General features: G+C 31.5%; 2 protein-coding genes across 2 annotated transcripts; one reads left to right on the top strand and one right to left on the bottom strand.

Annotated features, from left to right (window-relative positions):
- Positions 1 to 5,526: 5,526 nt before the first annotated feature.
- Positions 5,527 to 9,141, top strand: LOC107843975 (protein trichome birefringence-like 1). The gene is made up of 5 exons (XM_016688418.2): positions 5,527 to 6,946; positions 7,378 to 7,570; positions 7,684 to 7,877; positions 7,953 to 8,111; positions 8,365 to 9,141. Exons 1-5 carry the CDS (start codon positions 5,751 to 5,753, stop codon positions 8,717 to 8,719), a joined length of 2,097 nt encoding a protein of 698 aa, XP_016543904.1. The 5' UTR covers positions 5,527 to 5,750; the 3' UTR covers positions 8,720 to 9,141.
- A 2,053-nt stretch (positions 9,142 to 11,194) lies between these two features.
- LOC107843974 lies at positions 11,195 to 13,650 on the bottom strand. Its single transcript, XM_016688417.2, has 2 exons — positions 13,400 to 13,650; positions 11,195 to 12,851 (listed from the first exon to the last, which is right to left on the bottom strand). Exon 2 carries the CDS (start codon positions 12,776 to 12,778, stop codon positions 11,522 to 11,524), a length of 1,257 nt encoding a protein of 418 aa, XP_016543903.1. The 5' UTR covers positions 12,779 to 12,851; positions 13,400 to 13,650; the 3' UTR covers positions 11,195 to 11,521.
- Positions 13,651 to 16,788: the final 3,138 nt, after the last annotated feature.

Genomic DNA, 16,788 nt, shown 5'->3' with positions numbered 1-16,788 from the left:
TATAATTGTGGTATCGGAATTAATTTGTGTGCACCTCGACTAATTCGATGAAGTAAATTCACTTTTTGACCAAGGAAACAAATGTAGTTGGAACTATATATGATAAGAATATAAATTAGGAATATTAAAAGGTGCAGGAATATTAGAGGAACTCATATTTGAATAGATGGAAATTAAATAAAAGTAAAAAGTGGAGAATAAAGAAATAATCTCTACTTAATCAGAGGTTTCAGGTTCGAGATCTTAAAATGAAGCCGCCTTTTATAGGAATACTTTACTCCGTAGTTGAATTTTTCAACGCGAATTTAAATTAGTCGAACTTTAATATGAATATCGGATGTCGAATAAAAAAAATTGCATGGCAGCTCATTAAAAGTCCATGCTTCTTGTTGTATTCAAATCTTCATATTTTCATATAATAAAAGTGCATGACAGACCTAACAATTATCTCAGCACATTCCATCGTCTTTTTCCATACGAATAATCTTTTTTTTTTCTTCATTTAAATTTTTGTTGAATTTCAAAAAAAAAATAAATAGAGAAAATATCCAATTATCCCCCTGAACTATACTAAAAAAAGGTTATGACACACCTCAACTTAAAGGGGATCCTATTACCCCTGAACTAATTAAAAGTGTAATTTTGACACCCTTAGTGTCTACGTGGACACTTCAGTGTGTTGTGCCACGTATGTGCCACGTAGGCACTAAAGATGTCAAAATTACACTTTTAATTAGTTCAGGGATAATAGGATTCCCTTTATGTTGGGGTGTGTCATAATCCTTTTGAGTATAGCTACATTCAAGAGGAGAAAGAAAACTTTGAATAGGGAAGGATCAGTGTCCGTGACAGTCCTGGAGTTAGATTATGATGGTCGTGATGAGCTCTACTAGAAATAAATAATTGGATATTCTCTCAAAAAAATATATGAAGATTTAAACTGAACTATTAGTATATTTTATATAGTTATTTAATAATAAAAATATTATTGAAAGAAAATAATAAACTTCTCTTGATTTATAAATTAAAATAACTATTTTTTATCATATTATTTTTTAATATAATAAAGAAATAGTTCATTGGGAAAATTCATGATGAAACTTTCTCATTTTTATATTACTATTTTTTCTTTTCTCAAAATATTTGTAGAATAGCCCTGAATGATTTCTAAATGAAAATTTCAATGCAAAAATAGTTACTCTATCGTTTAACAATAATTAATTGTAAAGTAAATAAGTATTATTAAATAATAAATATCTCTTAATTTTTTTTAATTATATAAATAAAAATAATTTTTTTTAATATTGTAGATAAATAAAAATGAACTAAAAGAGTATATTTTTAGCATTAGTATATTGAGATTTTTAGTCGGTGGACCAAAAGTAGTTGGGAAATAGGAAGTGAAGACTTTAATGAAATTATACCCCATTTTCCATTTGTCATTAATCGTCAATTATTAAAGCTGGGTATTATTTAGTGTCTTTTTCATATTAAAATAATTGAGTTACGCGGTTAAGGGATAAAAGAAAAAAAATAATTTTAGAATGAATTTATCTAATTTTTAATCAGATAACTTATTTTGAGATTAATAATTCAATTACAATTAAAAATTAATTTAAGAATGAATTTATCTCATTTTTTATCAAATAATTTATTTCGAGATTAGTTATTCAGAGATTGTAATATTATTTTTATTTCACACTAATTGATCAATAATGTAATATAACAATCTCAAAATAACTTATTCCCCAACTAAACATATTGTCATTGACACATTAAACATATTGTTATTTGCATATAAATTACCTTCAAAAACATCCATGCTAGTTTTCTTTGAGTTAATTTCTCATACGTATTTCACCTAACTAATAATTTTTATTTTAAAAAGTGACTTAACGTGATCACATTATTTACATTTAAATCAAACATTAGCATTAGAATAAGAAAAATAAATAGAAAAGGGAATTGTACTTCCATGTTCATATGACCCTCTCAAAATCACATATCATTATAGTAACAAAAATAAGTGGACAATATTATCATATTAAGTAATTGATTCTTCCTAGTAGGGATGTGCAGATCAAATTGTCAAGTCAAATCAAATCGATGAATCAAATCAAATAGAGAAAAAAATCAACTTATGGTTTGGTTTGATTGGTTTGACGTTAAAAAAAAACCATTATTCTTGGTTTGGTTTGGTGTTGACAAAAAAAAAATCAAATCGAACTCGAATCAAATTAACATAATATATATATATATATATAATCAGGGGCGGAGCCAGTCTTCTGTTCGGGGGTTCGGCCGAACCTCCTTCGACGAAAAAATATACTATTTATACATGATTAAAATTATTTTTATGTGGTTATAGTAGGTGTTGAACCGTACCCCTTCGACTAAGTTTTTTTTTAATATGGAACCCCCTTCGTTAAAATCCTGGCTCCGCTTCTGTATATAATAGTCAAACTTTTTTGTACATAAAATATTAATTATAATCTACTTTTTAAATATTTTTCAACTAGTTTTAGTAATTTTCAATAATTTGAAAGTTGATGTAGATATATATTTAGATTTGAGCCTTTAAGTTGTAATATTTGTCCATTAATTGCTAATTAAATTATCCAAAACCCAATATAAACTTAAAACCTAAACATTTCACTCTTCATCTCACTTTCTAGTTTCAAGAGAGTTTTTTGCTCCTCATTTTTTCATAATTATTGCTTTCCATTAGCACACGAGTGAAAACATATTTGATCTAATCTTCGATCACAATAATTGTAAAAGCTAAATATTATAAAAAACTTGAAAAAAAACTAGAAAAAACAAAAAATCCGAAAAAACCGACTAAAAGCTAAATCGAAAAAATTAATTTTATGTTGGTTTGATTTAGTTTATATTTTTAATAAATCGACATGATTGATTTTTTTAAAATAAAAATTGAACCAGCCCGACTTATATACACCCCTACTTCCTAGTATGGCCCTAGGACATACATATTAAATTATTAATCTTTGATATGCCGACAACTATATTTAGGTTATATATAACAGTTTTGAGTAAAAATTATTGAGTTCGACTCAATCGATATTTAAGTGAAAAGTTTTTACCTCAATTTCCCTCCACTAAAAGTATTTTCTTATTCTCAATATGTGAGCCTCAAGTCTCATAATTTCTCCATTTTAAAATGTCATTTTAGTAAAAAAAAAACACATTTATTAAAAGCAATGTTGAAAGTTGAAAATTACATCTATTTAATAAATGACTTTTGAAAGTTGAACACGATTAAATAAATACTTCATGCGTCTATTTTATTTAATTTTTATTGATTTGACACACTCATTACGAAAACTTAATTATAAGAATATATTTTATTAAAATAATCTTATTAATAATGTTATAAAACTTTAAATTGACTACTTCTTATTTATATAGTTCTTTAATATTGAGGGAAAAAAGTATAAGAATTTTTCGTAAATTAAAATAAATATTTTTTTATATAGAGATCTAAGTGGAAGGGACACACTTTTTAACCTTGTAGTTTTATTATTACCCAGTAAAAAAAGACAAACATTCTAATTAAAGTACTCCATTCTAATTATGTTTCTACTTACTACATTAAAAAGTACTTCTACTTCATGTTAACTTTTAGACATGTACACGTGGAAGCATCTCCTTCATTTGTCATATAGCATCTTCTAAATTCCCTTTGGCAATATCAAGGTAAGTGGCATTCTTGCTAATAAACTCAAAACAAGTGTCATTTTGTATATCCAAAAGGGTCAATACAACACTGACAAATTACAAAAAAGTTTCAAAAAGTTGAACTAAGCTTTTACCCCTTTTGAGTATACTATGGTTATACGTATGATTCTTTATATTTTTCTTTTAAGGGATAATACCCAATTATCCTCGAACTATATTTGAAAGAGCTGTGACACATCTCAACTTCAAGGGGGGCCTATTACTCCTGAACTAATTAAAAGTGGAATTTTCACCTTCTTAGTGCCTATGTGGCACATACGGGCGCTTACATAGCACAACACACTGAAGTGTCCGCGTAGGCACATGTGTGTGCCATGTATGTACCACATAAGCACTAAGGGGGTGAAAATTTCACTTTTAATTAATTCAGGGATAATAGGATCATCTTGAAGTTGAGATGTGTCACAACTCTTTCGGGTATAGTTCGGGAGTAGTTGAATATTTTCTCTTTTCTTAATAAAGAGTTAATTAATGAGTATTAATTGAAGTAAACTTGTTTACTTTAATGAAAGTAGTACAACTTGGTTACTCTAATCCATATTTAGTAGTGTTGGTTAATTACTTGTTATCAATAAGGATAATGGGTACAAAGTTGGTTGATGTTGCGTTTGAGAATATATTACTAGCATTAAGATTAGGTGTGTGCATCGATCAGTTCAGTTTTATTTTAGGCATTATTAATTCAATTTATCGATTTTTTTAATTTTTAAATATGTAAAATCAATAACCAACAAATAAAATATTTCTTTATCGATTTTCAGTTTATCGATTTTTGGTCTTTAACAGTTTGATTTTCGGTTTAACCAATAAGAAAATACTCATAAAATAGAAATAACAACAACTAACATAAAAAAAAAAAAGAAAAAAATTAATTGTCACCAAACTCCTATACAATACATTTTTGGTAACAAGAATTTTCAAACTTAAACTGAATCTCAATTCGAAAAAAAACTAAATCTTAGTTGTTGTAAGGTACCAAATGTTTCAAGTTTTCAATATGACAATACTCATATTTTATATTGTGTCTTTATTATTCTAAATAAGTTAATATTTTATGAATTATTGAATTGTTAGCTTATGAATTAGCTTTTTAGAAATTATCTTAAATCATTCAAATATCTAACTTTTGAAGTTAGAATTATCTAACTTTTGAAGTTAGAATTTGAACTTAAAAGAGTCTATTTCTTTATGAATTGAAGCTAGCATTTCTATATACATTTTAATAGTAGTTTTTGAAAAATTTATCTAATCTTGAAATTTGATTAAAATATTTAAAAAATTTATTCATAAAAATTTATTTGTTTAAGAAAATAAAATGCTAATTCAATTCTTTTTCTTTTTATGATGCACTAAACCTATCTTCAGGGGTGAAGCCACTTTTTATTCTGGTTCTTCCGATGAACCTCCTTCAAGTATGATTAAAAATATTTTGTTTATATATATATAGTAGATGCTGAATCCCTTCTGCTAGTTCGTATGCTTATTTCTAAACCTCCTCAATGAAAATTTTAATTTCGCCACTGTTCATGCTCGAGATCTTGAGAAAAGTCGAATCATAAAAAACTCATCTTGCATTTCTGCTTGAGATTATTTCTATATTTTAAACTCATAATATTTTAATTAAATGACGGTAATTTTATCTGTCACTTCAAAATTTTTTATAAAAAAATATATATTTAAATATAATATTAAAAATTTAAATTTTCAAATTTGGAATTTTCAAAATCTAAGATTAAACAAAGAGTAAAGTTCCAACAACACACACATTGAGAGTCCACATTTCACACAACACGCTTTTATACAGCGAACTCTCTCTCTCACCTTCCATTGCCATTTGCTGCTTTTGTATTTGCTCTCTCTCTCCCTCTCTCTCTCTCTCTCACACACACACACACACACTCATTTATAGTACTCATTATCATTCTTCTCTCTACTTATTGTTTTCTTCATCTCAACTTTTATCTATACATTGTGTTTCTCGCCAGGCAAAAATGGCTGATACAGCAAAATATACACCTATTAATGGTGGAAAAACACTCATTACTGAACTGAAAACTCATTTCTCTTTTATGAAAACTAAAAGAACTGTTACTTGTGCGTATGGTTTCATGTTTGTTTTCATTCTTGTTACTTTCTTCTTGGCTATTAGTCCTTCTCCCAACTCTTCTTCTCCATGGTTTACTAATATTTTCTCTTTAAGTAGTAGCAGTACTAGTACTAGTGGAAGTGGTAATTTTTCTGATGCATCTTATAGATCTCATTTCTCTTCTGTTTACTCTTACTTTTTACCTAATTCTTCACAGCAAGTTCAGAATTTTACTAGCCCCAGATCCCAAAATGGAGTCTTGAATAACCCCTTGAAGGATTCTGTGAATGTGTCAGCAGAGGCATCAAAAGCTTCATCTGGGGTGAACCAAGAATCACCAAGTGTGAAGAATCAGTCCCAAAGTGATGATTTTGATGGTAAAAATGGAGTCTTGAAGAACCCCAATGCTTCAGCAGTAGCTCCAAAAGCTTCTTCTGGGGTGAATCAAGAACCATCAAGTGTGAAGAATAAGGCCAAAAGTAATGAGTTTGATGATAAAAATGGAGTCTTGAAGAACCCCAATGTGTCAGCAGAAGCATCAAAAGCTTCTTCTGGGGTGAATCAAGAGTCATCAAGTGTGAAGAATAAGGCCAAAAGTAATGAGTTTGACGATAAAGTTGGAAACTTGAAGAACCCCAATGTGTCAGCAGTAGCTCCAAAATCTTCTTCTGGGGTGAATCAAGAACCATCAAGTGTAAAGAATCAGCCACAAAGTAAAGATTTTGACGATAAAGTTGGAAACTTGAAGGCAAATCAGAGCAAAAATCCATTGGAAAAATCACCAGAAAGTGTGAATCAGACAGCAAATCCAGCACCAAAATCTGGTATTGCAGAAAAGGGAGTGAAGAGTAATTTCACTTCTTCATTTGTTGGTACAAATTTAGATGTGTCGGCAAAGAAGAAAGAGGATGAAGATTTGGTTAATTCTTTGTTGAATTGTGATTTCTTTGATGGGAATTGGGTGAAAGATGAGTCTTATCCTTTGTATAAACCTGGTTCTTGTTCACTGATTGATGAACAATTCAACTGTTTTCTCAATGGTAGACCTGATAATAGTTACATGAAGATGAAATGGAAGCCAAATGCTTGCACTCTTCCAAGGTAAGATTTTGCTATTTATGTTCAAACTTAATTCCAGTATAAATAATTTTATCTGATCTATGAACTCCAAATTGACATGATTTGAGCTTAAATGAAGCAGCGAGGATTCATATAGCCGATTTCAACTTGTTTGGACTGAGGTGTAGTAGTAATTGTTGTTGTGAGCTCAAAATTAGGTCGACTACGACTTGTTTGGGATTGAAGCAATGTTGTTATTGTTTATGAGCTCCAAATTAGTCCGACTTCAACTTGTTTGGGACTTTTGATCTTGTTTACTGATTAAACGGAGATTACTTTATCGTAAAGTTTTTCTTTTCCCATCAATTACATGGTAAATAGATCTTGTAACATGCTATTTGTACTTGTTTTGCTTCTTTAAGATCAAATCATTGAAGTCTTCTAACAATTAGTTTTTCGGAACTTGTTGACAGATTGAATGGCACTCACATGCTGGAATTATTGAGAGGAAAGCGATTAGTATTTGTCGGTGATTCGCTCAATAGGAATATGTGGGAATCCCTTATTTGCATTCTTAGAAACTCCGTCAAAGATCAGAAAAAAGTTTATGAAGAATCCGGGAGACAACATTTTAGGACAGAGGCTTCGTATTCATTTCTATTTGAGGTAAGCTAACTAATTTTCGGACAAATGAAGTGTCCGAACAATATAGTACTTTTCGACTTTATCATTATACGTTCATAATGTAATGACATCTTTCATATTTTCGATAATATCAGGAGTATAATTGCAGAGTGGAGTTCTTTGTATCTCCATTCTTAGTTCAAGAATGGGAATTTGCCGATAAAAAAGGAGTGAAGAAGGAAAGTCTTCGACTTGATTTAATCGGAGAGTCTTCTGGTAAATATAAAAATGCAGATATCTTAATCTTCAACACTGGCCACTGGTGGACACATGAGAAAACTTCCTTAGGGTGAGACTCTGTATAAACTATTAGTTTTTTATGCTTTAAGTGCAATTTTACGTTAAACAATGCTGCATGTTACAGGAAGGACTACTATCAAGAAGGAAGTCACGTGTACAGCGAATTAGATGTTCTTGAAGCATTTCGAAAAGCTTTAACAACATGGGGAAGATGGGTTGATTCCCATGTTAATCCTAAGAAAACATTTGTTCTCTTCCGCGGTTATTCTGCATCTCATTTTAGGTAAATCCCAGATTACATTTACTTGTCGATAGCTCAAGTTCTGAACTTTATTCACTATAGTAGTAAAGTCACGAAACTATCTGTTGTTGCATTAAAGTAATTGAACCATGCGTAAATTGCTCAAACAATGGCCAGAAGATCCAATTCCCGATGTACGTAGATCTTACCCCTACCTATTTAGGGTAGAGAGGTTGTTTCCGATACGATATTATATCATTATTTTGCTTAAAATGTGTACTATTTTTTTTCGCAGCGGTGGACAGTGGAATTCAGGTGGAGCATGTGACCATGAAACAGAACCAATCAAGAACACTACATATCTTACTCCATATCCATCAAAGATGAATGTATTAGAAAGAGTCTTAAAAGGGATGAAAACTCCAGTCTCATATCTCAATGTCACAAGAATGACAGATTATCGAAAAGATGGTCATCCATCGATATATCGGAAACAAAAATTTACTACTGAGGAGAAGAAAACACCGTTGCTGTTTCAAGATTGTAGTCATTGGTGCCTCCCCGGTGTACCTGATGCTTGGAATGAGTTGCTATATGCCAAGATTTTAGTATATGAACATCAAAAACAACAACACGGCAAGAAGTCGTAGAGACTCGGGCTCATTTTCCACCCGAGTACGGTTGCATTATAAGCCACTGGCCCTCGGGAATTTCTCGGTTATACAAGAATATGGGAGAGTATGTTTATAGTGTAGACTATATATGCCAAAGTAGAAAAGTTTCCCTAGGAGAGATATTTGTACTTAGCCTTGGAGCCAACGGTAAAGTTATCTCCACGTGACCTCGAAGTTCAAGCCGTGGAATCGATGTTTGCATCAGGATAGGCTGCATATGTCACATTAGAATGCGGCTCTTTCTTGGATGCTGCGTGAACGCAAAATGCTCTGTGCATAGATTCCAAATATTTTTCCGAACCTCGAAGGGCTCAACATTGTAAAATATATTCATAATTATTTACATTATATACTTCAAATAATTTAATGAATTATATGATTAAATTATATTTGTTGGATCTGGGATCTTGTATGCATTAATTATTGTTTGTGATATAGTACTAACATTTTTCTTAGTTTTTGTGCTTAATTAGGGGATCAGAAGTCCCATGTTACACATGACATCTCTTCTTGACTATTTAGGGAAAAGTAGTTTATCTTTGATATTTTTATCCTGTTTAGATTTTCTAGTTCACATGGGGTGTTTTGCTATGTTCTATGAGTATTCTAAACATTTAATGAAAAATAAAATAGACATAAAATGTGAAAGAAATTAACTTTTAATGTTTTAAATTAAATTTTCATTTTTCGAACGATAATTTTATTGTATCACTCCTTATTATAAGTCATTTATGTATTAGGAAAATAAGAATAACAAAATGATATGTAAACATAAAATATTTGATTGACTATCAAAATTATATTAGTGCCACAAATTGGGACGGAACAGAAGAAGATATAAAGCAATATATATATATATATGCAGTTACATATTTATGTAACGAATGAGTTACATATATAATATATATATATATATATTATTTTCTTCCTCTATTATTTTAGTCATACCAAAAGATTGTAACGAATGAGTTACATATTATTACTTGTAATTTATAAGCTTTATAGCACTCTGTATGCAGTTTCCTCTATGAAATTCAAGTTTTAGAAATAAAGATTTGTCGTTTATCTGTATAGAAAACTAAAAAACATTTAAAATTTTAAAATCAAAGTTTAGTAAAAATTAAATGGGATAAAGTCTTCAAAAAAATAATTTTATTGACTTTAAAGATATGCCACACCTTTTGCTAAAAAAGAGATTTTTGCCCTATATATTAATATGTTATTAGCTAAAACCTGCAAGTGATGAAAATTGTTGAAAAGAATAGTGTTAACAATGAAATTGATTAGAACTTTAAATTTCATCCTTTGGATTTGGAGACAAAAAAAAAAATGTTTAGCATATTTACAATATTTAGTTATTAATTTTTTTAAAAAAAATAAAATAAAATACAATATTTTTGAAGCACCGGATTAGTTGTCTAGTAATCCAATAAATGCTCTATAACTCCAATGGGCTTATCTCCGAAAAGACCTTTCAAATTACATAGCTTCATAAAATGAGTATCTTTGAAGACTTTTAATAGATCCAATCATTGTAGCCATAGTTTGATCAATGGTGTCCCATGATGGAACAAGAATCAACATCTTATGACAAACATTCAGAATGAAAGAATCATATCTTGTTAATTATGATGTCCGGACCAACTTGTGTGCACGTCGACTTATTCTACAGGATACCGGTACTATCGCTCGCCGGTACAGATACCAGATAATTTTGTGCACCAAGATGTGATGGCATAGAACATAGTAGTCTGCAACAAACTTAGATCTAAACAAAGAAGCAAAGGGAATGTTGTTCACACCTTAGATCAAAATTATTTAGTCCTAGTCGAAAAACTTGACTCGAGCTGAGTCAAGATTCATAAAGCCGAACCTGACTTGTTTAGGACCAAGGGATAGTTGTTGTTGTGAAGTCCAAAAGCTCTTAAGCTCTATACTGTGGCGATGCTCGTACTCTTCAAAACTGCTGCAGCATCCGTATTGAAGGATCCAACACATCTGATGGAACCTATGTTGCTCGGACTCTCCAAAATTGTCAGCGGGTGCGTGTCGGATTCTCCAAGAGTAGCGAATTTTCGGAGAATCCGACACGGGAGCGGCATCAAAAGTTAAGAGTCCAAACAAACAAAACACTATGGGATGCAGAACTACATAGAGGACTTCAATTGTTGAAGAGTGCTTATGGAAGGAGGTTAACTTCGAAACACACCAGATGATTTATCCTTAAGCTAGTAACATCCAAAAGACATTATATCAATACCAATAACCAGAGAATTTGAATGACACTGACCAACATTGATTCCGAAATGTTGTACGAAGGGAGCGTCAGGAGATCAGACGACAACTTCTCCACAAGTACAATCTAGCACTGTGTACAGCCACCATGATACAAGGTGCACACACCACTTTCATGTCGCAGAAAATACCAAAATAAGCAACTGGAATGAATTATATCACTAAATATTCGATTTATTGATACCTCAAGAGCAGGAATACACCAACAAAACTACCATTTGCATGGTTATTTACAGAGGTAGAGACAAATTCGCGTGATTATTAAAACAGGTTCTTTTCATATGACTTGCAACTTGAAAGCTTGGACTAGCCGGATATGGGAACTAATGAGAGAAGACTAAGCAGAAAACTGGAAAGGTATTATGAAACTAAAGGAAAAGAGTACATTTCCTACCGATATGCCTAAAAAACTCAGAAATATCAATGCCATACGGGTAATGAGGGGGAGGGGGCTTGGGAGGCTGAACATGATAAGACCTCGAATCAGTTTAGCCGCCTCCTTCTAGGTGCACGTGAATCTCCACTATCCACATCTGAAATTCTGGAAGCATCAGTTCTTCTTCGGGAAGATGATGTCGAAAGAGATACTCTAGAATCTATTTCAGCGGCAGTATCCATGGTTTGACTCTCGGAGTGTATAACAGCAGCAATGCTCGAAACAGAATCTCTATCGTCAACTGGTAGAGGCTGCTCCTGATTCCTCTCCACAGTGTTACTACGAAAGAATGGCTCAACAAGCCTTCCACCAGAACCAAAGGCAGAAGCAAGATTGGCATAATTAGCAGCTCGGTGTGAATTTGATCTACGGAGTAACAGAGAGGAAAGACGACGGCTTTCCCACACCTCAGAGTTAGTAGGACTGGTCTGTGTCAAGTCAACCACGTCATCAGAAGGAAGAACAGGATTCTGTTCTCTGCGTAGTCCCCTGGAAGTAAGAATACGGTTGAGCAAAGAGCTGCTTCGCTCAGGTAATTCATGAGAACCTTCAGAATTCTGTTGTTGTAGCTGAGACAAATCAAATCTACTGCCAAGACGGCGAATCATTTCTTCCATCGGAATGGTGAATGCTGTCCTTTGAATAGTCTGCCTCCAGCTCTCAACACGCCTTGCTTGAGGCCTATGAGGGATTTTCAGAGTTGAATCCTCCTCAGGCTCCCGTACATTAGTTGCACGTCCATAAATTGGGATTACATTCTTCATAGTCACTTCCCCTTTACAAACAGGACATTCCTTTGCATCCGAATGAAGATGTAACCACCGATAAAGACATGGCCAACAAAACAAATGACCACAACAAGTAACAACAGGTTCTTTAGACAAGTCCAGACATATATTGCAATCGAAGAAGCTTCCTCCCTCCTCACTATTACCCTTCTCATCGTCTTCTTTTTTCCCTAGAATCTCATCATGTGAATACACATTATTATTACCACATGTATTTTCCACCTCGGAAGGTCTCTCCTCAGCAACAACATCACCTGTTTGTGGTTCACTCCTACCAATAAATTCCAGCGCAATACTTCTAGCTTCAGCAGGGACAGGAATGCTCCTCAAAGCTGACCTCCATCTACTCCTCCTTTGCCTAACAACTTCCCTAAACCGATAACCATCTAACAAATCCTCTAAATTCATATCCTCAATAGGAAACGACGCAGGAACAGGCTCAGAATCATCAGTAGGACTTTCTACAGGTCCCAAATTCAGATCAAGATTCATCGTATTCGGTGTACTATCCTCCATAGCAATTCAACCAATACAAAACAAAACACAAAAACCTGAGCTTTCCCAAAACACAAAAACCTGAGCTTTCCCACTTCACCCAAAAAAAATAAAAAAATCAAGATTACCCTTTATCCTAATCAACTAAACAAACACCCTCAACCTTCAACTTTCACCCTCATCCAATAACTCCTTCTGCTATTCCACTTAAAAAAAAATCAAAGCCCAAATTCATCAACCAGCTAAACCTAACCAAAAGCCCCAAATAATTTATAAAACAATAAATCAAAACCAACAATTCCAATAAAGGTGCAATCTTTTTAGCTAAATCACAACAACAACAACAACAACAACAAACAAAACCAATTTTTTTTAAAAAAAATCAAGAATACAAAAGGGTCATCAAGATTATAATTCTAAATAAAAAACCACAATTATAACCCTTTTTTTTTTCTTAAATTAAAATCAATTTAACACAACAAAATGACCAAATAAAATCAAGAAACGAAAAGGGTCACCAAGATTATAAGCCTAGATGAAAACCCACAATTCAAAACTCATTTCTATCAAATTAAAATCAATTTAAATTTAGGGTCTTTTTGTTTAACTAAGCAAGAACAAAAACAAGAGAGAGAAAAGGACCTTAAGGAAGTCAGCAAGATTGGATTTTGATGAAAGAAGTGAGCATAATTTGCTATAATTGCTATGAAAATTGGGTAATTTTGAGTGGATTTTTCATGTTTGAGTGAATTAGGGATCTGATTTTTGTGAGTAAAATGTAATACGGGTTAAATTCCAACCCGAGAAAGTATATAGACAGAGAAAGAGAGAGAGAGAACCAGCTCAGATACAGAGGAGGAAAAAGAGGGGGAATTATCTCTTGTACGTAAGCAGAAATTTGGTAATTTTCTTGCTTCACTAAATGGTGGTGTTTGTCGTGGGCCGAATATATCAAAAACAATCTCTCTATTTAAGTGTCTGATAGTGGTATAAATTGCATATATGTTATTATTTTTGAACTTCGCTTTGTGGAAATACGCTAAATATGTTATTATTGCTAGTAAATGGTCGTGTGTGGAGACTAATTCATGCCATGTCATCATCCACGTAAGCGAATGGATTGGGCCCCACTTCTTAGGGTTTGGGAGTGTTTGAGATAGTCGTATAAATTACGCAAACTCCACTTTATGAAAATATACTGAGCATGTTGTTGTTGCTAGTAAATAGTGGTGTGTGGGGCCTATTGACCCAATTCATGCAATGTCATCATCCATGTAGGCGAATGGGTCCCGCTTCTTAGGGTTTAGGAGTGTCTGAGGTAGTGGTATAGATTGCATATATGTGATATAGACTGTGTATATATTATCTTTCACATGTCTCACTTTATGGGAGTGATCGAACACACTGAGAGTATTGTTGTTGCTAGTAAATAGTGGTGTGGGGGAGCTCATCCACGTAGACGAATGAGTCCCACTTCTTAGGGTTTGGGAGTGTTTGAGGTAGTGGTATAAATTGCATATATGTGGTATAGACGACATATATGTTATCCTTCCCAGATCCTACATTGTCGGAATACGTTGATTATGTTGTTGTTAGTAAATGGTGGTGCGTAGGGCCCAAGTCATGCCATGTCATCATCCACGTAGGCAAATGGGTCCCACTTCTTAGGGTTTGGAAGTGTCTGAGGTAGTGGTGTAGACTGGATATATGTGATATAAACTGCGTATATGTTATCTTTTTTAGATCCCACTTTGTGGGAATACACACTGAGTATTTCTATTATATAGAAGAGGTGGTTTCGACTACCACTCATGCAATTACCAAAAAATCCTTACCCTCCCACTTAATTACATAACATGCCTCAATATATAATAATTCCATCATTTCATCATAATGATTTAAATATTTAATATATTCTATTAATTTATATTAATTAACTATAACTACATATTGGAAGTAAATTTTTTTTATTTATTTAATTGGCTGTCATGTTCAAAACTAATTTGTTACCACAAATCACAATAATTAATAACTTAAAATATTTAAAAGACATATAAAAATTTTATTGACTATCATTATTTTAGCAATGCCACATAAATTGAGATAAAAGAAAAAGTACTGCAAATCATAATAATTAACAACTTAAAATATTTAAAAGATATATAAATTTTTTAATTGATTCTCAAAATTGTATCGAAACCACATAAATTGGGACACAGGGAGTAAATATATTATTTGATAATTACATAAATTTTATTATTTTTAACATATAAATGACTTATAATAATTAATTAAGGGCAATATAATAAAACCATGATTGAAGCAGACAACATAAGTAGACATATCGAAATTTTCTCTTCTATATATTAGGAAAAATAAATAAATTAGGTGAAACTGTAGTAACAAATAAGAAAGAAAGTAAATTATATGTTTGATATGAAATTAAATAAAGAATAAAATTTATTTAATTGTATCAATAATTAATTTTGACAATAAATTATCATCTTACTAATCAATTTACTTAAATATACGATATTTGAAACAATCTTATCACCAAATGGATTATTAACATTTGTAACATTCAACACATTTCTAAATGTTTCCAAATTCTTCTTGAATTAACACATACATATAATAAAAATAATAAATAATAAATAATAATAATTATATTTTACTATATCACCTCTAATTAATTATTATGGTCATTTAAGCATTGTGCCACATGAGTTGAAATAGGAAAAATATTATAAACCACAATGATAAAAAATTTAAATCATTTAAAAAATATAATTGGCTATCGTCCACACAAAACTCTAGACAAGGAGAGTAACATATATTATTCAAAAATTACATAAAAAGTATTATAAATTACAATAGTTAACAACTTAAAATATCTAAAAACAATTTAATATGTCATATATTTCAAAATAATTACATGAAAAATACTAGAAATCACAATAATTAGCAACTTAAAAAATTCAAAAGATATAAAATATTTGGTCGACTTTTGAAATTATATTAGTGTCACTGAAATTGGAATAGAAGAAAAGTATTATAAATCATAATAATTAAAAACTTAATTTATTTTTAAAATATAATTGACTATCAATACCATAAAAATTTGGACAAGAAAAGTAACGTATATTAATTTGAAAATTACATAAAAAATATTATAAATTACAATAGTTAACAACTTAAATTATCTAAATACATATTAAAATAACATATGTTGAATTCATGTTAGATTACGGATGAATCCTAGAAAACATATGCAATCCTTTTATTAAAATTTTTTATTTAAATATATCAAGATTGAAAAGATAAATAAATATCTTAATGTTGGGTTTGTGCTGACACAAATCATGCCGTGTTAATTATTGTGATTCATGGTAACACGGGTCATGCCGTGTTAATTATTGGGCCCGTGCTGACACGGGCAATGCTCCTCTAGTGTTGTTAATAAATGGTGGTGTGTAGGACCCAAGTCATCATCAACGTAGGCAAATGAGTCCCACTTATTAAAGTTTGGGAGTGTTTGAGGTAGTGGCATAGGCTGCATATCTATGGTATGGACTGCATATATATCATCAATTTTCAGACACCACTTTGTGGAAATACACTGAGTATATTATTGTTGCTAGTAAATGGTGGTGTATAGGGCCCAAGTCATGCCATGTCATCATCAACGTAGGCGAATGATGAGTCCCACTTCTCAGGTTTTGGGAGTGATGGTGTTTTGTATGGTGTCCGAGATCGATATTATGGTATTCGATATTAATATTAGAGTTAGATTATTTGAATTTGCATCGGATTAGATCAATTTGGATGTAATGCTTCCTATAAAAAATTATTGCATATATAGGGCTTGAAAAAGTTTTCAATTGCACATCTTTAAATTTTCCATATGCAAAAAGATAATAATGAAGTGTGGGATCAAGGTGTCTCGTCTGGTACTGTACGATATCGATGTTGGACTAAAAAAAAAAATGAAATTAACGTGTCTCATACACAATAAGTATTTTTGGATTATT

Source organism: Capsicum annuum, chromosome 10, assembly GCF_002878395.1.
Source record: "Capsicum annuum cultivar UCD-10X-F1 chromosome 10, UCD10Xv1.1, whole genome shotgun sequence".
NCBI classification, from domain to species: domain Eukaryota; kingdom Viridiplantae; phylum Streptophyta; class Magnoliopsida; order Solanales; family Solanaceae; genus Capsicum; species Capsicum annuum.
This window is presented reverse-complemented; position numbering and strand designations above follow the sequence as displayed.